Here is a 21,367-nt window from a genome sequence, read left to right on the forward strand (position 1 = left end):
ATCTATGATGTGCTCTTTTTTTCCACGGTAGAAGAATTCCTTAAGTTTACCTACGGCCTTAGTCTACTTTTTATGTCTTTCTAGCTTCATCTGTGATGTGTTCTTTTTTTCCAAGGTAGAAGAATTCCTTAAGTTCACCTATGGCCGCCAATTTGGATAAGTTTATCCCTAATCTCATTTCTGTTACACCTTATTACTTTCATGTTTCTTAAGTCTACTCTCAACCCATAACTGCACTGATTAGACTGTTCATTCCATTGAACATGTCCTGTAATTCTTCTTCACAGTCACTGAGGTTAGCAATGTCATCGGTGAATCTTATCATTGTTATCCTCTCATCCTTAATTCTAATCCCACTCGAACCTTTTTTCTATTTCCATCATTGCTTCTTCAATGTATAAATTCAACAATTGGGCTGAAAGACATTATCACTGTTTTACACACTTTTTAATCCAAGCACTTCCTTCCTTGTCTTCCAATCTTACTGTTCTCTCTTGGCTCTTGTAGATATTGTATTTTTCCCCTCTTTCTCTCTAGCTGTCTCACTTTTTTCTCAGAATGGCAAACATCTTGCACCATTTTATATAGTTGAACACTTTCTCTAGGTCAACCATTCCAGTGAACATGTCTTTATTTTACTTAATTGTTGCCTTCATTAATAAGAACAACATCAGAACTGCCTCTCTGGTGTCCTTACCTTTCTCCTAAACTGATCGTCATCTAGCAGTTCCTGAATTTTCTTTTCCTTTCTTCTGTATATTATTTTTGTCGGCAACTTTGATGCATGAGATGTTAAGCTGATTTGTGATAATTCTCACACTTATCTCCCATTGCTTTCTTCTGAACTGTGTGGATATTTTTCCAGAAGTCTGATATTATATCTTCGGTCTCATATAGTCTACACACCAACTTGCGTATCTGACATTTGGTTGACGCTCCCCGTCTCCACCACCCAATGATTTTCTGAAATCATTCTGATGGAATGTAATCTGTGGCTTCTGCTTTACTTGACTGTAAGTTCTACAAAGCTCGCTTACACTGTGCCTCTAATAAAGGACATCCTAAGTCATCTACAACTCTTATTTTTTCTTCTATCATGTCTTCAGGCAAGTCGTCGTCCTCGAAGAGACCTTCAATTTACACTGTCCAGTTATCTGTTCTTGCCTGTACTGGAAATGGCTATGTCAAAGCTGAGCTGGGAAGGTAAGGGAATTAGAATTAATGGGAGAAGGCTTACCAACTTGGGATTTGCTGATGATATTGCCTTACTGGCCAATGACTTCGCAGAACCCCAAAACTTTGTTACAGATCAAAATATCAGTTGGTTGGCTTGAACACGAACCTTTCCAAAACAAAAGTAATGTTCAACAAATGGGTCCCTTGGCCAGATTATAAATATGAAAGGAGATGTAAGGCCAGAAATCTATCGGCGCAACAAGCTTGGCTGACAAGCATTTGGGATGAATTCAACAGTATTCAGATCAAAAATTCCAGTAAATCTGAAGAAAATATTATTTGATCAATGCATTCTTCCTGTGCTGATGTTTGGTTGTGAGTCATGGACACTGAACTCATTTACAAAAGGTTAACTTGGGACAACACAGAGAGCCATGGAAAGATCAATGTTGGGCTGTATAAGAACGGACAGGAAAAGGGCAGATGACATGCGGTCTGTGATGAAGGTTAAGAACATCTTAGAGACAATAAGCTCCTTGGAATGGCAGTGGGCTGGCTATGTCACAAGGAGAAATGACAGCAGGTGGATGAAGTAGCTAGTACTGGAGTGGAGTCCAAGAGAGCATCGGAGGCCTAGAGGAAGGCCACTGGACAGATGAGACAAAGCTATCAAGAAGATAGTTGGTAGCACCTGGCAGAGAACTGCCTAAGACCATTCCACTTGGAGAGGACTCCTGAAAGCCTACTTGAATCCACAACTCAAAGAGGCCACATCATTTAATGGTTGAATTGGCTGATGATGATGGTGAGTTATCTGCCCCTCCTATGCATTCAGTATTGGAATTTATCTGGAACTCTTAATGTTGACACATTGGCATTTAATTCCACCAAAGACTGTGTTGACTTCTCTATATGCTGCATCAGTCCTTCTGACAACCATTTCCTTGCATTTTTTCATTCAACCATTTCATCTTGGCTTCCCTGCACTTTCTTTTTATTTAATCCCTAAGTCACGTGTCCTGTCTTTTCCTGAACATTTTTGTACTTCCTTATTTCGTCAATGAATTTAAGTTACCTAAGGTTTCTTCAGTTACTTTGTCCAACTTCTGTGATTTTCCTTTTTAGAGATGTTAATTCCACTTCAACTGAACCGCCTACTATAGTATTCTTTATTGCAGTATCTACAGCTTTAGAGAACCTCAAAAGCATTTAATCATTCCTTAGTACTTCAATATCCCATTTATTCCTGAGTTTTTCTCTTAAACTATTTATCATTCCTAAAGTGTTATTCAAGTCTACATCTGCTTCTAGATACACCTTACAGTCCAATATCTGATACTGGTATCTCTGTCTGACCATTATGTAATCCAGCTGGGATCTTACTGTGTCTCTGGGCTTTTTCGAAGTATGCCTCCTCATTATTTTCAAACAATATAGTGACTATTACTAACCAAAATTTGTTGCAGAACTCAGTTAATCTTTCTCTTTTCTGATTCCTACTACCAAGCCCGTATCTCATGTGCCTGTGTCTTCTATTCCTTCCTCTATTACTACATTCCAGTCATCCTCGACTGTTAAATTATCATTTCTCTTTACATACAGAATTACCCATTCAATATCCTCCTACACTTTTGTAATCTCTTGATTTTCTACTTGTGACACTGGCACATATACCTGAACTATTGTTTATGGTGTTGATTTGCTGCTGATTCTGATGAGAACAAACTTACCACTGAACTGTTCACAGTAACTCACTGTCTACCATTCCTTCCTATTCATAATGAACCTGCTCCAGTCATACAATTTTCTGCTGCTGTTGATACTATTCTACATTCTGCTGAGTAGAAATCCTTATCTTCTTTCCATTTCATTTCAATTTGCCTCCACTATTGCTAGACTGGAACTTCCTATTTCCCTTTTTAGAGTTTCTGGCTTGCTTACCTACCACATTCAAATTTCTCACATTTTTGCTGGTTGTTCAGTTTTTTCCTCATGGCTACTCATCCCCCCCCCCCAGGTCAGTCTCCTCCCAGAGATCAAAACGAGGGTTAATCCAAATTTTTTGTTATTGGAGGGATCACCATGACGCACTTTTTCATTTATAGGCCACATGTCCTGTGGATCCATGTTTTATTGCAGTGGCTTGCATTCCTTTCTATATCCTCATGCTGCTGGTCATACATGAGTCTTTTGTCTTTTAGGAGCAGTTCCCACACCAAAGGCATGAGGCTTGTTGGCAGAATGAGGGTGACTCCTCACACCAGAAGTCTCTGGCTGCAATTGCTGATTCTTTTATTCGAAATTTAAGCAGAGGGTGGGTCCAATATGGAACCCAGGACATTTTGATTGCTAATCACAGACTACTACCCCTAGCAGGGGCTATAGACATGATGTAAGGAATATGTTTGCTAATAAGCTTTGAGTGATAGTGCCTGTATGTGAAGGTTTTAATGAGGCCTGCAGCATAGGGCAAAGGAATTCTCATCACTGATGACGGCTGTCATAGTGCTGGTAATGTTGATAGCTGATGGGCCTGATATGGACAAAAGTGCTGATGTAGCCATGACAGAGGTGGAGGTCAATGTACAGTTAGGTTGCATATTGGGCTGAGGAGGACCAGGTGAAATGAACCCAAGAGAAGGTATTAAAGCTGTGGAGGAATGAGCCTAGTGTTTCGTGGCCCTGGCTCCAGATCTCAGATATCATCTGTCAACCTGAACAAGACATAGTGTTGGGAGGCCTGGAAGGTTTTGTTTAAAGTATCCATCAATAGATTCGCGTAGGATAGTACCATGTGGGTATCAATGGCTGTGCTGCGAATTTGTTTATATATCTCCCCCTAAAAGGAGAAGTAGTTATTTATGAGGATGGAAATAATATGTAAGGAATGATGTGATAGATTTGGAGTCAGAAGGACATTGGTAGAGGTAGTGTTTAACAGCAGCAAAGCCACTTCCATGGGGGATGTTGGTGGATAGGACGGTGGTAAAACAGTGAAAAGTAGGAATCCAGATGATCGTGGGCTAAGGATGGTCAACAGTCAATGAATGAAGTGGTTCATATCTTTAATATGAGAGACTGCACTATGGGCTACTGGTTGGAAATCTTGGCTGATAAAAGGAGAGATTCTGTCTCCCAGCTACAATGGGGAGTCCAAGATTGCTGGGTTTTGAGAAGCATGCGAAACATTAAACCTGGCCTCTCCTAGTTCATATCACCAACCAATTGTGACCCTCCCCCTCCCCCACCTACCCGTCCTCTGGTTACTTTCGAGGAATTCCTCACCACCAACTTGGCTTCACCATACTTCCCCAGGTCCCTGTTCAAGAACAAAACCCTCTTAATGGAAGAAAGAACAACTATCCATAACCTCAAGACAGACACTGATTTAATTATCTTTCATGCAGACAAAGGCTCCATCACTGTCATGATGAATCTCAGCAATTACCTGACAGGAGCCAACTGCCAACTGTCTAACTCCTCTGCCTACAAAGCCCGGGCACAGTGATCCCATTACTGATTTATTTATTTAGCGTATGGTGCCACACAAATGGTTTACACTTATTACATTATGAAATTATATGATAAAATACACTATAAAATACATAAGTGAAGGATACATATTCAGATAAAATATAATACATAAACACAATAAAAAGTAACATCACAGCAGATATTTTGCGTTACACAAGTCTTCAAATTCTGACGTCCAAATTGGTGATCCATTCGAGGCAGGGCGGTGTGGCATTGAAGAAGTCTGCGCGACTACCCTGGTAGTCTCTTAATTCACAGTCCTGGGTGATGTGCTGTATTGTTTGATTAGGTGCCCCACAGTCACAGCTAGGGCTGGGAAGCTTTATCCACTTGTGTAGATTGTGTGCACATAGTCCATGTCCTGTTTGGATTCTGTTTAGGCTTTTCCATAGCTGTCATGGAAGTTCAAAGCCCTTAGATTTCCCTAATGGACAGGTAAGTTCACAGCTGTCAGGGGAGGCACTATCACTCCAGCTCTCGTGTCATTTAGTGTCCATGCTGAAGTTGGCAGCTGACAGTTGTTGGGCCAGTCTTAAAGGGGGATTTCTGGACCGGAGTCGTATTCTTTCCAAAGTTGGGACATCTTCATGGACAGCAAGTAGGGGGTTATTCATTATTTTTGTGTATTCCTTCATCAGAGCTTCCTGTCTTCGCAGGGAGGGTGGAGCTATATGAATAAGAGTTGGAAGCCAATATACTGGGGCAGTCTTTATGCATCCAGTTATGGTTCTCATAGCAGCGTTGAGCTGGGTGTCCACCTTGTTTACATGCTTGCTGGTTAACCACACTGGTGCGCAGTACTCGGCTGCAGAATACACTAAGGCGAATGCAGAGGTTCATAGTGTGTCTGCTGCTGCTGCTCCCCAGTTAGTGCAGCAGAGCCTCTGAATGAGGCTGTTCCGTGAGCTTATTTTATTGGATACATTTTTCAGGTGTCTTTTGAAGGATAATGTCCTATCTAGAGTGACCTCCAGGTACTTTGAATGTGGCTGATATTGCAGTTGACTGTTATTCATATGAATCTTCAGCTCATTTCCTGCCATTCTGTTGTTCAAATGAAAACGGCTGACTTCAGTCTTGGTGGGATTTGGTATTAGCCTCCATTTGGTGAAATACTCATGCATTTTATTTAAGTCAGTTGTGAAGATGTTTTCAGTGTCTTCATACTGCTTGCTTTGGATAGCTAGGGCCATATCATCAGTATAGCTGAACTTCCTTGAGATGGTTTCAGGCAGGTCAGAGGTGTAAATATTATAGAGCATTGGTGCTAAAACTGATCCTTGAGGCAGACCATTGTTCAGTTTCCTCTGCTTATGTCATTACCCTGTATCACCTGGAAGTATCTATCCGAAAGCATGTTGTTGATAGTCTCAGTGTCATACGGCAAGGGATTACTTTTATCAGTTTGTGTAGAAGTCCTTCCTTCCATACAGTGTCATAGGCAGCTGTTAGGTCTATGAAAGCTACCACAGTCTTTTTTGTTTTTGAAAACCTGCTGTAATATTTGTCGTTAGACTTAGAACCTGGTCTATGCAGCTGCTATTGGGTCTGAAACCTGCCTGCTTTGGTGGGATGACTTCTAGGATTCGTGGGCCAAGCCTGTTGAGGAGTAGCCGTTCCAGAAGTTTGTAGCAGCAGCTGAGAGGAGCAATAGGGCAGTAACTTTCGGCTTTATCTGATGGTTTGTTTGGTTTCAGCACAGCAATTATTTTAGTAATTTTAAAAGCTTTTGGCGGGCAGCCCAATGTCAGCATGCATGAGTAAAACTTGGTCAGCCATTTCTTCGTTTCCTTCCCGCATCAAGTCAGGAATTCAGGGTGCATTCCATCATAACCAGGCGCCTTACCCATTTTAACATCACTGAGATCAGCTTCCAGTTCTTCAATTGTGAAGCTCCAAGAGTACTCAGTTTCGTAAGGTGTTGTTCACTGTATATTTCTGTATTCCATTTTTACTTTTTGTGTGTGGTGTTTGTCTCATTGTGCTCTAGATAGTGATACAATTCGACTTGCTATCTGGTTTGGTAGCACTGTACAAGTTACTTTGATTGGTGATTTCTTCCCCCCAACTTCTTTAGTAAGCTCCAAAGTTTTATGCTTGACTTCTTAAATCTATTTCAGCAGTTGTCTTAATCCATCTAGGTATTTCTTCGAGCCTCATCCAGTGTCTGCAGCAGTTCATCAGCTACGTCTGTATCACCATGTTTTACGTATGTTTCAAAAAGTTTCTCGTAATCCTTGTTCCAGCCCAGAATGTATTCCTTGCGGTACCCACATGGTATACACTTTTTTGCTGTTGCAATCACTGCACCTACAAATCTGTTGTAATTTTTAGGTGTTGCTGGGATCCATCTTACGACCTTGTCAAGTTCTTGGGAGAACAGTTCTCAGTTTGCCTTTTGGGAATTCCATCTAGGTCTTCGTATAGATCAGATCACCGGGACTTGTATGTCTATTTCATATATGACTGGACAATGTTGGCTGCATGGGAAATCTGGTAGGATCATTCTGGTTATGCTAATTGGTTGGCCACTGTGATTCTGGGTGGAGAAACATAGATCTAGATTTGAGTGTCTACCCCATGCTGCTGATCTAAAAGTTCCCTTATCCTTTGCATCGAATATGAGAATTACGCTGTTTTCTTCCATCCAGTCTGTGAGTGCAACGCCATTCTGGTCACTGATGTAATTCCACATTGTAAGGTGACTATTGAAATCTCCCAAGTACAGAGCTGGATCAGGGAGTGGGGGTAGTACTTCTGGAGGCCACTGGACAAGTGGAGGTTTGTAAACATTAGTTATTGAAACTTCTTCCACTTTTATAGTAACAGTGTGGATTCCACTGTCAATGCCAAAGTGCAATACTTGGGCATTTTCTATGTTGCTGTGGATATAAGTAGCACAGCCATGTGACTGATGGTATGTCGCACCTAGTATCCTGATATTCTGCCTCTTGCCTTAAGATCGGCCACACTAGTTACATGAGTCTCTTGTATAGCTACAACATCAATGTTCCTCTCACGGAGAATTCGAGACGGAGTCTCACATTTGGTTCTGCTTAGTCCTTCAACATTTAGTTGGAAAATTCGGAGGCTAGGTCCTTACAGAAGTCCAGCACAACCTCCAATCCCTACTCAAACCTTTTGTCCCACCCCAGAACCATTCCTCGAAATACATTTTACTTCTCATCCCAATGACACTCTCTACTACCCACTTCTAAATTCTTCCCAAAATTCATTAACACAATAATCCCGGACACTCTACTGTATGTGGTTTTTGGGCTTTCACGTAAATGACCTGTGCTCTTGTTCAACAACACCTTCAACCAATTGCCCATAGCCTAGCCTCTCATATTAAAGATACTATGAGGGCTATCCTCAAAGTACATTACGTTTTCGAATTAAAAGTAAATAAAGTATTGGATTTTTTTTTCTTATATACAGATGAAAACCACACTTTTCTACATAGTTGCCATTTAAATTAAGGCACTTATCGTAGCGATGGACGAGCTTGGAAATTCCTTCATCGTAAAATTCGGCCGCCTACGCCTTCAACCACGTGGCGACTGTCTTTTTGGACAGAAAAGGTGTGATTTTTGTGGATTTCCTGGAAGGAGGCACTACAATAAACGCTCAAAGGTATTGCCAAACTCTGCACAACCTCAGAAGAGCAATACAAAACAAGCGCAGGGGAAAGTTGGGCTCAAAGATCTTGCTGATTCACAACAACCCCGGGCCCACACGGCAAATGCCACTCATCAAGTTCTCGAATATTTTAAGTGGGAGTTGTTTCCTCATCCGCCATACAGTCCCGACCTGGCACCAAGTGACTTCCACTTATTCCCAGCAATGAAGAAGTGGTTGGCTATGCAGCGTTTTGATGACGGCACACAGCTTCAAGAAGAGGTAACCACGTGGTTCAAGGCGCAGGCGGCCGAATTTTATGACGAAGGAATTTCCAAGCTCGTCCATCGCTACGATAAGTGCCTTAATTTAAATGGCAACTATGTAGAAAAGTAGTATTTAAGTGTGGCTTTCATCTGTATATAATAAAAAATTCCAATACTTTATTTATTTTTAATTCCAAAACTTAATGTACTTTGTGGATAGCCCTCTTAATAACTACCTTGCATGACTCTTGACCATTCACACTCCTTTACTGCCTGGATGTACTTCACTATTAATGTCACCTCTCTATACCTCAACAGTTCTCATTTCCATTGCTTTGCTGCTATCGAATACTGCCTTCTGACTCCAAAGCCTCCTTTACTGCCTGGATGTACTTCACTGTTAATGTCACCTCTCTATACCTCAACAGTTCTCATTTCCATTGCTTTGCTGCTATCGAATACTGCCTTCTGACTCCAAAGCCTCTACATCATTCTTTATAAATCTAACTGCATCCTCACAGGTAATTGCTACTCATTCAAGGTGAAGATATATAAACAAATATGCAGAACATCCATGAGCACTTGTATGGAACCTACCTATGTCAATCTGTTTACAGGCAGTCTAGAGGAATCCTTCCTTGCCTCCTAAAATTCCAAACCCCTTTTCTGATTTTGGCAATATTCTTATCTATATTGACAGCCAAGATCACTTACTCTTATTGCTCCACAGCCTCAACACTTTCTCTTCCATTCACTTCAGCTGGTCCTCCTCAGCCCAGTGTACCAACTTACTGGGCATTGATCTCCACTTTTCTGATGGCTCCATCCATACTTCTGTCTATGTCACACGCATCAACCATTGGTAGTACCTGCTGTTTTGACAACTGTCATTCCGTACACACCAGAACATTTTCACAATGTCTGGGCATCTGTGGATGGTGCATCTGCAATTACAACAACGAACTTACCCATAATGTTGAATGATTCATTAAGGCCTTTGCAGAGAGGCACCTAGCCCAGATATACACACTGCTTATCTTCTAACCATCCTCAAGAAACACCTGCAGAGGATTACCATGTCATTACCCAATATCATCCAAGACTGGAGCAGCTGAACTGGATCCAACATCAAGTTTTTATGTATCATTGTGACTGGAAATGAGGAAAATCCTACCTAAAATCCATCCCACGATTGCTAAATTGGTATTCTGCAGTACACCCAACCACACAATATCCTCGCCCATCCATGTGCTACACCCACTTTCAACCCATTGCCACATGGGTCATCTCTGCCTGGGGAAGATCTAGGTGCAAGGCCTGACCAATTCATCCACACAGCTTATTCTAATTTCAGTCTCAACACAGACTTCTCTCATCCAATCAGGGGCCAGACCAGTTGTGAAAGCAGCTGCATCATATACCAGCACTGCTGCAATTTCTGCACAGTATTTTATGTGAGCATGACCACCAACCAACAGCCTACATGAATGAAGGGCTACTGCCAAACCATGGCCAAAAATGGAGTTGACCACATACTGCTGAGCACAAGATACTCAATTTTAATGGCTGCTGCACACAATCCATTCTATCTGGATCCTTCTCTCCAGTTTCAGCTAGTCACGACTAGTTCAAAAAATGGTTATTCTGAAACCTAGTGAAGGTTTTTGAATGCCTGTTGACTCAACGCATTTTCTATTCAGTCAATTGCCACCATTGCTCCTAAATTACTTACAAAATAATAGTTTTTCTAGAAGACATGCAGTCTGGTGGGAAGATCTCTGGGTTTGTTGAAATTTGCAACTCAGGCCAATGATGCTACATTGTGAATTTTAATCCAAATAGGAAAAAAAAGGTGAAGTTTAACATTTATTTCATACATTATTTTGTACACTGTTCCCATTAAAAGGGAAAGTTAAAACAACAGACTGTTGTTTTTCTCGTGACTACCTGCAATTTGCTATCCTATGTTCCTACCAATGTGTGTCAGTTTCCAAACAGAATGAAGTTTGTCAATAAACTTATTAAACCAAGAACAGGTACTGCCAATCTCTAGAAAAGGTTTTAGCATCAAAAAGTAATGAAGATGGTCATCTTATTTTAAAAAGCAGCTAAACACACTACGAAGAGTGAACTTATTTCAAAAAACACAGAAGTATTAATAGTTCACAGTATGTCAAGCAATGGAAAGTCCATATTGGAATGTTAACAATGTCATGCAAAGGACAGATCTGCTATTTGTCATAAAGATGACATGTTGAGTTGCAGACAGGCAACGAAGAGACTGTTATACAGTCAGAATTCGGTCTAAGCCTTCTTCAGAAAAGAAAATGCACACATTCACACAAACAAGCAAAATTCAAGCACACGTGAGCACTATATCCGGCTGCTACATGCAGGATGCAACTGTCTTATTGCACAAAAGCAGCAAACCAGAATGGGGTAGGGACTGGGGAGGGACAGCATGATTGTGAAGCAGTCATTAAAATAAAGTATGTTATGTTCAGCTGCATGTTGTACCACAGAGTGGTCCACTTTGCTCTTGGCCACACTCTGGCAGTGACCACTCACTCAGGTGGAAAGCTAACTGATAGTCATACCAATACAAAGAATGTGACATGGCTGCTTTCACTGATGGGGTATGGCAAGCCTGTGACAGGACTGGAATAGGAAGTGCTGGGTGGATCCAAAGGGATATGAGATAGGGAGTGGTTTAGGGATGGGTTAGGAAGTTGTGGAAGTTGGGTGGGTGACAGAACAATACTTTAGGAAGACTAGTACAGATCTTGGGTAGGATGAACCCCATATCAGGGCATGATGGTAGATAATGAAAGCCCTGGTAAAGGATGATGTTTGATTGTTGCAGTTTGGGATGGTATTGATGATGAAGGGGACATACCTTTGTAGCTGGTTTATGGGTGTGTGTGGGGATATGGCTCAGGAAATTTGTTTGCAAGCTCTGTCTGGGGATTAATGCCAGTCTGTTAAGGCTCTTGTGAGACCTTCAGCATACTGGGCAAGAGTGTCTCTTATCACTACAGGTACACCAACCTCGAGTGGCCGGGCTGTAAGGGGGGATTTTTGGCGTGGAAGGGATGGCAGCAGTCGAAATGCAGGTGGTTGGCGGGTTTAATGTGGATAGAGGTGTGGATGGAGCTATTGGCGAGGTGAGGGTCAATGTCCAGGAAGGCAGCATTCTGGGTTGAGGAGGACCAGGACCCACGCTCCTCCCCCTTACATGCCCCATTCAGAGTGCTGGTTTTGTTCAGCACAACACTGCACTCTGACTGGAGATAGTGGTCACAGCTGCACGAGGTGTGCTTGCTTGTGTGGAAGTGTTGTTTTCTATTCTGAAGAAGGCTCTGGCTGAAAGCTCAATATGTAACAGTCTTTTTGTTGTGCCCTTTTGCAACTCAAAGTGTCATCTTTACGATGAGTAAGACTATGCTTTTCATAATACTGCACTGTTAAATGGAAAGACAAATGCAAAGCTGAATGTTCTCTGCATACTGCCTATGGTGTTGTTGCAACCTAACTGCAATAATATAGTTACAGAATTATTCGAATAAGGATTCTAGCATTATTAATCACTTACAAAAAAATAATGACGCAGCAGGGTTTTATGAGCTATAAGGATGACTGTGACTTATTTATGTCAAACTTAAAGTCTGTCTGTGCAGTGAATGAAAGGATACATATGAATGGATACGTGTGTGTGTGTGTGTGTGTGTGTGTGTGTGTGTGTGTGTGTGCGCGCGTGCGCGAGTATATACCTATCCTTTTTTCCCCCTAAGGTAAGTCTTTCCGCTCCCGGGATTAGAATGACTCCTTACCCTCTCCCTTAAAACCCACATCCTTTCATCTTTCCTTTTCTCTTTCCTGACGAAACAGCCGCCGGTTGCAAAAGCTCGATATTCTGTGCGTGTGTTTGTGTGTTTTATTCATTGTGCCTATCTACCGGCGCTTTCCCGCTTGGTAAGTCTTGGAATCTTTGTTTTTAATATAAAGTGATCACATTACCGTAGCTTTTGGAACTAATAGTTACTTCCTTGGGGATGAAAGAGAAAGAAAGAGAGAGAGGGGTTGGGAAATATCTATTTATCATGACAATGTAATTCCACTAAACTTACCTCCTGCAAATTCATGTGTGCGGTGGAGGACACCTTGGAGAGTGGCAATTGTTTTCTCTAGGGCCAACTTTGTGTCTCCATCACTGTGGTACATCCAGGCAAGAAACAGTGCAGCAAACAAGTCACCAGTTCCAGTAAAAACTCCTTTAATTCGTGGAATTCTTATGCTAAACTTCTTTCTCTCTTTACCTGAAAATTTAAAGTTGATGTAAGGAGCAAATCCACATAATAATTTCATGAATAAAAATATAGAAACATTTTTACTGTAGTGACAGCAATAAATTTGAAATGCATTGACAAAAGCCAAATGTGGTCCAGAATTCTCAATTACCCAAAACGCGTGCACGCACGTACGCACGCACGCACGCACGCACGCACGCGCGCACGCACACACACACACACACACACACACACACACACACACACACACACACACACACACAATGTGTAAACAAGCCCACTACCATAAACAACCCCCCCCCCACACACACACAGTTACTCTTATCATGCAAGATCTACCCTAAAAATAATTATATCATTCCCAGATTGCCACAATAAGGGGATTGGGGGGGGGTGGGGGGTGGAGGGGCAGAGGACAAGAAAGAAGTGAATGAGAGAGTGACAAAGGGTGGGGGGGGGGGGGGGGGCAGAGTGACCTAGCTCTATTGAGGATCTGCGTCCTCCCTACGTTTATTTTGCGCTGTCCTCTCAAATTTAGAATTGGTTAAGCTACATAAATGCTCAGTATAAATTAGGGGATGGGAATAGCTACTGAGTGGTGCAGAAGGGGAGGAGTGAGTGCTTTCCAGTAAATGGACTAGTAAACTATGAGTAATTCCCATAATTACCAATGTGGGTAGACTGGCACTAGGTGTAGTTGGTGGTAGTATACTTAGCACAAATACCTTGGTATGCCCACTTCTGCCTGTTAATATACAACCTGGCTTGTTCCTGTTCCCTGATGGCTGTCTTTCATGATATGGTTTATGGATCGAGATGTGTGTGAATGTGGAGAAAAAAATACCAAAATATGGTTTGCCATGTCTACAAACTTATATATATTGTTCATATTTTTGGGCCATAAGCATGTAATAATGTTTGAACAATATTTCCACAATTTGACTGACCAAAGTCCTTTATTTCATACTATTATCACGATTTTGAACTTGAGCCATCATCATGTACACAACAAGTGTTGGCTATAATTAGAGTTTGTTACGAGAAGTCATCAACAAGATCTATACATAGCAGTAGTAGATCTTGACGATGACCTCACTTAACAATATATAATTATACACAACATTGTTGTACTTGATAATGGTTTAAGGCCCAAATCATGATACTAATGTGAAATACAGTTAAGTGGTGGAAATATCATTCAAACCTTAAAAATTATGATTAGTCTTTGGATGAGCATTTGAGTGTACGATCACTGTAGAAACTTACTAGTAACTGAGTGTCAAGGCCCCCTGGAAACAATGTGAGGAACTGACTTGCGATGTTGATTGGCAAACAGTAACATGAATTCTTCATTATTTTTTTTAAAAAAGTGTGGTCTGCAAAAGTTTCTATAACTGCTTAAAAATTATCCTGCATCAGTATGACATGGCAGATTATTATCAGCCTCCGAGTTAATCTCATCACAAAACATAGCTTAGTTTCTTAATTATTGTATTTTGTTAACACGAGTTTCTTACTAATGCCTTAGTATACCTTTTTCCCACCACTGTTTCTCTTTGAACTGCAGCACAACTAATGTGAAAGATAGCAATTATTAGAATCGGTCGTGAAGAGTCTGTCAAGTCTGGGGCAGAATACTGACATGAGTAATGTGGTCGGTTTAAGACATAAGGCAAATATAACACATTTAGTTTAGTGGTGGAGAGATAAAATGGTACTGTACACGATTTATACATAAATGTATCTCAAGTTAATTATTTCAAATAACAGGGAGAATTACCACTGTTAATAGACTCATTTGTGTAAAAGGTAGAATTACTACTAATTAAACAGTCTACAGGATAAGGAAAAGGTGGAGTACTACTCACCGTAAAGTTGACACGTCGAGTTGCTGTCAGTCACCAAAAAGACACTTACAGTTAGTTTTTGGACAAAGCCTCCTTCAGAGAAGGAAACACACATACATTCATTCACACAACTGAGCACACATCAGACATACAAAATCACCATGTCTGGCAGCTTGTACTGGAATGCAACTGTCATATAGCATGGAAGAAGCAGTCTGGAGGGAGCCGGAAGGGGAAAGGATAGCAAGGTATCGGTGGGGGGGCAGAGAAGAGCACTGTCTGGTAGAGCATGCGGGGACTAGACTGTCAACAGGTGCAGTGTCGGGAGGCTGTGGGACAGGGAGGTGCAGAAGAAAGGGAGGGAACGATGAGGGAAAAAAAGAGAGGAGCAGAGAAGGGGAAAGGGGCACGTGCATGCACTGGCGAAGGACAGAACAAACAGAGGGTGGGATATGAGAATAGGGAGAAGGTAATAGGACAGAGGGGGTAGAGAGTGTTGGGTGGAAGGCATGCAGCCAGGTAGAGGCTGGGATGATTTCAGGAGCAGAGAATGTGTTTTAAGGATATTTCCCATCTGTGCATTTCAAAAAAGCTATTGTTGGAAGGGAGTATCCATATGGTTCAGGTAGTGAAACTGTCATTGAAATCAAGCATGTTATGTTTAGCTGCATGTTGTACAACAGTGTGGTCTACTTTGCTCTTGGCCACTGTTTGAATGTGGCCATTCATCCTGGTAGGCAGCTAGTTGGGTTGGTAGTTGTACCAATGTAAAAAGCTGAACAATGATTGCAGCAGATCTGGTCTACAACATGACTGCTTTCACAGGTGGCATAGCCTCTGATGGGGTAGTATAAGCCTGTGACAGGACTGGAATAGCTAGTGCTGGGTGGGTGGATTGGGCAGATATTGCATCTGGGTCTTCAGGAGGAATATGATTCCTATGGCAAGATGTTGGTTTGGATGTGACATAGGGATGGATTAGGATGATGTGGAGGTTGGATGGGCAATGGAATACTACTTTAAAATGGGTGAGAAGGATCAGGGGTAGGATGCCCCTCATTTCAAGACATGACAATAGGTAATCAGAGACCTGATGAAGGATGTGATTCAGTTGTTCTAAACTGAAACGATATTGGGTCATGAGGGGGACACTCCTTTGTAGGTGGTTCTTGGGGGTGGTGGGAGAATTGGGGGTGTGCGAGGAGAGCTGATTGTAAACTAGGTCTGGAGGACAGTGCGTGTTTATAAACACCTTGGTGAGGCCCCCCTCATACTCTGGGCACAAACGAGTTATTGCCACTGCAGATACACCATCCCTGGGTGGCGAAGCCGTATGGGAGGGATTTTTTAGTGTGGAAGGTATGACAGTTGTTCCGTTGGCAGTTCATGTGCTTAACATGGACAGAGGTGTAAATAGAGTCACCAGAGAGAAGGTGGTCAGCGTCCAAGAAATTGGTACGCTGTGTTGAGGCAGAGCATGTGAAATGGATGGGAGAAAAGATGTTGAGGCTGTGAAGGAATGAGGATAGGGTGTCTTGGCCCTGAGTCCAGACCATGAAAATATCATCAATGAACCTGAACCAGACAAGGGGTTTGGCATTTTGGGGAGCTAGGAAGATGATCTATAGGCAACCCATAAACAGGTTGGCATAGGTGAGTGATATGCAGGTGCCCGCAGCTATACTGCAGATTTGTTTGTATACCTTCCCTTCAAAGAAAAGGTAGTTGTAAGTTAAAGTTACTAATGTGTATGAGGAATGAGATAGTCAGTCTGAAGGATGTTGGGAAAGGTAGAGTTCAATAGTGGTAAGACCATGGGCATGAGGGATGTTTCGGTATATAGGGCAGGGAAATTAGCAGTGATGAGCAGGGAATCAGGATGTAAAGGCATGGGCATGGTGGAAGGTTGGTGACGGAAGTGACATGGTAGGCTAGATTATGAGCAGTTAGTTAGAGGTTTTGGTCAACAGGGGCAAAAACTTCTTTCTACATTGCGGTGCCAGAATTTCTGGGTTTTTAGATTTTGGGGAGCTTGTAGAAGGTGGGTGTCTCACTGTGGTGAGGTGGGAAATGGTTTCAGGGGAGAGGTTCTGGGAAAGGTTAGCAGAGTTTATAGGTGGTGGAGTCATAACTGGCAGAGGCCTTCCACCAGGTAACCACAGCGATTTATAACAACAAGCATGAAACTTTTGTCTGCAGGTAGGATGATAAGGTCAGGATTTGTTTTGAGGTTTGTATGGTTGTCCTTGCTTCTGATGAAAGACTAGTGTTCTGAGGAAGGGACCTGAGGAAGGATGGTGAGGCTAAGTTCGAGGTAAGAAATGACCAGGGAATGGTTAGATGGGAGAGGGAAAGGAACACAATTGGATGTTAGTACGAACTGGGAGTGGCAGGGTTCAGTGTTGGGATAAGGTTGGCTTTGGTTGGAGGGATTGATAGCAAAGAAGTTTCCATTGCAGTTATTGGTAGAAGGAGATTAAGACATTGACAAGTCCAGCATGGTTCAATTTGGCTGTATGGCTAAAGGTGAGGCCATCAGATGCGACCAAACTTCTATGGGGCTAAGAGTTTTGGTGGGAAGGTTAAGAACAGTGTTACAGGAAAGTTTCAGCTCTGGATTTGGTGGAATGTTGGTAGGAAGTTTTGGGGGATGTGGGAAGTTGAAAAGGTCAGATAGGCAGGGTCTGAGGAGGAACACTGTGGGTAGGGTATGGGTTGGATAGTGGTTTCCTGAGGCAGCAATAGGATGTCAGCAATTTGTATAACTTATGGCGGTGGTGTCTGGAACACCCAACCAAGTGCTGGAGAGCAAGGGATCCAATTTCAGAGATGTGTTGTATCTAGCAGGGATTGGACATTAGCAGTGTCTTGTAGAGGGAGCAAGGGTAGTTCCGGGATGGCTGTGCCATGGAGATGTGTTTTTGCAGTAAGCGGTTTCTGAGGAGCAGTAGAACCTGACAATGTGAATGTCATTATGAAAGGAGGGGTGAGATTAAATTAAAAGAATTTTAATGGCTAGTCTGTTGGGTGGGATTCCATGGTTTAATCAGCATTTACGGAACAGGATGCGGGACTGTGTTTATCCAGGGAAGGGATATTTTTCCGAATTGGGGCAGAAAGGTGGATCAGGGGTCCTTTGTGGCAGGGATGGCATAAGGGGAAGAGGACTGATGTGGAAAAGGGCAAATGAAGGTATTAGATGGTTGTGAGGGGAGCTGGATACCAGAAAAGACATGTAAAAATACATATAGACCAATAAAAACAAGCAGAGATGCATCAAAATATGAAAAAATGAGTGAAACTACATAAAGATACACACAAATACATTAGAAACATACAGTAATGTGGGAGAAAAGGATTGGATGAGGTATTGGAGTCTGCACGTGTTCCGATACGGGAAGGGAAGGGGGAAGAGGGATTACTTAGGTTGAGTATTACAATTTCATGTGGCACAAGTAGTAGTGGAAAATAAAATGCTGAAATGTGTGAGGATGAGGGACAAAGTGTGATCAATAGGAATAAATATAATTATCAGTGGGAAGAATTTGGAGCATCAGATGCTGCAACAACAATCTGTGTGATCACATTGCCATGTGTTGTACATGAAGACATCATTGACACTTTGTGGCTCTGAAGTGTGAGTGGTTTGGGCGGCAGTGAATAAACTCAGGAAAGAAGAGAAAGAATGGACACTGAGATGACTAATGCTATAGAGAATAGTAACAAAGGAAAACATCGTAGAGTTGTACGAGGGAAGAAAAGCCGTTAGACAAAATCACACAATGGAAACTCCAGGTTGGAATATCAACAACATAAGGAAAATATAGATTGCTATTCACCTTAAGATGACATGCCGAGTTGTAGACAGGCACAATGAAAAAGACATTTACACATTACTTTTTAGCCAAAACCTTCTACAGAAAAGAAAACATAAACACTTTTATTCACACAATCAATCAAATCTCACATACACATGACTGCCATCTCTGCCTTTCGGACTGGAATGCAACAGTTACATAGCATGGAGGCAAGCAATTCAGTGGAGGGAAGGTGAAGGGATAGCAGTGTATGGGGGCAGGGGGTGTAGAGAAAAGCACTATCATCTGCAGCATAGAGAGACTAGACTGCCATTAGATGCAGAAATGGGAGGCTGTGGGACACGGAGGTTGAGAGAGAAGTGTGGGAATTGGAAGCAAAAAATGAGTGAAGTGGGGAAAAATGGGCATGTGCATTGGCAGAGTGAGGCACACAAAAACAGGTGATAGGACAGAGGGGGTGGAAACTGTTGGGTGGAGGTTATGGGGACAGTAGGTTACCATAGGTTGAGACCAGAATGATTTTGGCAGTGGAGAGTGTGTTGTAAGGATTACTCTCATCTGTGCAGTTCAGAAAGCCAATATGTAAGTGTCTTATCATTGTGCCTTTCTGCAACTCAATGTGTCATCTTTATGGTGAGTAGCAATCTATCTTCTTCTTACACTGTTGATATTACAAACCAGAGTTTCCATTGTTTGATGTTGCCTAATGGCTTTTCTGTCATCCTACAGCTCTGTAATGTTTTCCTTTGTTACTATTCTTTATAGAATTAATCTTCCCAGTGTCCATTCTCTCTCTTCTGTTGAATGTTTACTCACAGTTTCCACATCACAAACACTTCAGAGCCACAGTGTATCAACAATTCTGTCCATGCACAATACACAGCTATGCAACTGTGTGGATTGTTGATGCAGCATCTGATGCCTCAAATGCTTCCCACCAACATTTTTATTTATTCCTATTGATCCAACTTCCACCCTCATCCTCATATATTTTAATGCTTTATTTTCTGCATCTATCCATGCCACGTTAACTTGCAATAATAAATCCAAACGATCCCTCTTCCTCTCCTCTTCCCATATCCGAATGCACGCATACCCCCAAACTTTGTCTATCTCTTTTCTCCCACATTTCCATATGTTTTTAACGTATCTGTCCATATTCTTAAGATGTGTTCATGTTTTTACATGTCTATGTATTTTTTACATTTCTTTTCTGTCATCCTGTTCCCCTAACAACCATCTAACACTTTCATTTCCCCATTTCCACATGATTCCCATTTCCACATGATTCCCACTTCCCCTATGCCATTCTTGCAATGGTGGGCCCTGCTCCCTCTTTCTGCATAAGTTCAAAAAAATTTCCCTTCCCTGGCAAAAACACAGTCACACATCCTGTTCCTTAAATCCTGATTAAACCATGGCATCTCCCCCCCCCCTCCCCCCAATGGACAAACAATAAAAATTTCTTTCATTGAACCCCACCCCTCCTTTCACAATGACCTTCAGGTTTCCAGACTCCACCAGTCCCTGGCCCTCAGAAACCTGTCACTGCCAGAACACATCTCCATGGCACAGGCATCCCAGAATCATCTCTGTTCTATCCACAACATACTGGTACTCTCCAATCCCTGTTACAAATGTACATCTCTGAAACTGGATTCCTTGCTCTCCAGCACCTGGAAAACCATTCCAGACCTCACCTCCATCAGTTATCCAACCTTCTGACATCCTACTGCTGTATCAGGGAACCACTACCAAACCCCTACTCTACACACAGTGTTCCTCCTCATCAACTCCATATAGCACTCAGACACTGCCTGTCTGGTCTTTTCAACTTTCCACATCCCGCAAAACCTACCATTACTCCACCAAATCCAGAACTGAAACATTCCTGTAACACTGTTGTTAACTTTCCACAAAACCCTCAGCCCCATAGAAGCTTTAGTACTATCCAATGGCCTCACATTTAGCCCTACAGCCAAATTTAACCCTGTTGGATTTAACAAACAACTACTCTCCTCCAGATTCCTGCAATGGTAACACTTTGTTGCCACCAATCACTCTAACCAAAGCCAACCTAACCCCAAAATTGAACCCTACCTCTCCTGGTTCATAGCACCATCCAACAGTGATCCTCCCACCTCACCCCTTCCTCCTGCCTAGCCACCCCCCAGTCACCTCCCACTTACCTCCAACTTGGCCTCACCATCCTTCCTCAGAACACCAACCTTTCAGCAGAAGCAAGGACAGCCATACATGACCTATAAACAAATACTGACCTAATCATCCTACCTGCAGACAAATATGCCACTACTGTTGTTACCTGGCAGAAGGCCTCTGCCAATTACTTGACTCCTCCATGTATAAACTCTGCCAGAGACAGCCTGTTCCAGAAGTCCAACGTAACTTCCAATCCCTGCTTTAATCCCTGGACTCTTCCCAAACCCTCTCCCCTGAATCCATCTCCCACTTTACCCCCATGACACCCCACACACCCACCTTCTACAAACCTACGAACTCCACACTCCTGGATGCCATGATGTAGCTGGCTATTGTGCTCCCATTGAAAGAATTTCTGCTCCTGTTGATCAAAACCTCCAACCAATTGCTCATAATATAGCTTGCCATGTCTAAGACACCAACCATTTCCTTCACCAACTATCCCTTTACCTCTGGGATCCCTACTTGTCACTGCTGACGCCATTTACCAATACACCAACATCCCTCATGCCCATTGTCTTACCACTATTGAACACTATCTTTCCCAGCTCCAGACCCACTGTCTCATTCCTCATACA

The 21,367-nt window shown here is 42.3% G+C and overlaps 1 protein-coding gene across 1 annotated transcript in view; it reads right to left on the minus strand.

Moving 5' to 3' along the window:
* The window catches only part of LOC126285021 (pyridoxal kinase), a 103,185-nt gene that overhangs the window by 13,471 nt on the left and 68,347 nt on the right, over window positions 1-21,367 (minus strand). Inside the window, exon 6 of the mRNA XM_049984332.1 lies at window positions 12,725-12,913. Within this exon, the coding sequence (XP_049840289.1) occupies window positions 12,725-12,913 (189 nt within the window). The remainder of the gene's footprint in view (window positions 1-12,724; window positions 12,914-21,367) is intronic.

This window comes from Schistocerca gregaria, chromosome 8 (genome assembly GCF_023897955.1).
Source record: "Schistocerca gregaria isolate iqSchGreg1 chromosome 8, iqSchGreg1.2, whole genome shotgun sequence".
NCBI classification, from domain to species: Eukaryota; Metazoa; Arthropoda; class Insecta; order Orthoptera; family Acrididae; genus Schistocerca; species Schistocerca gregaria.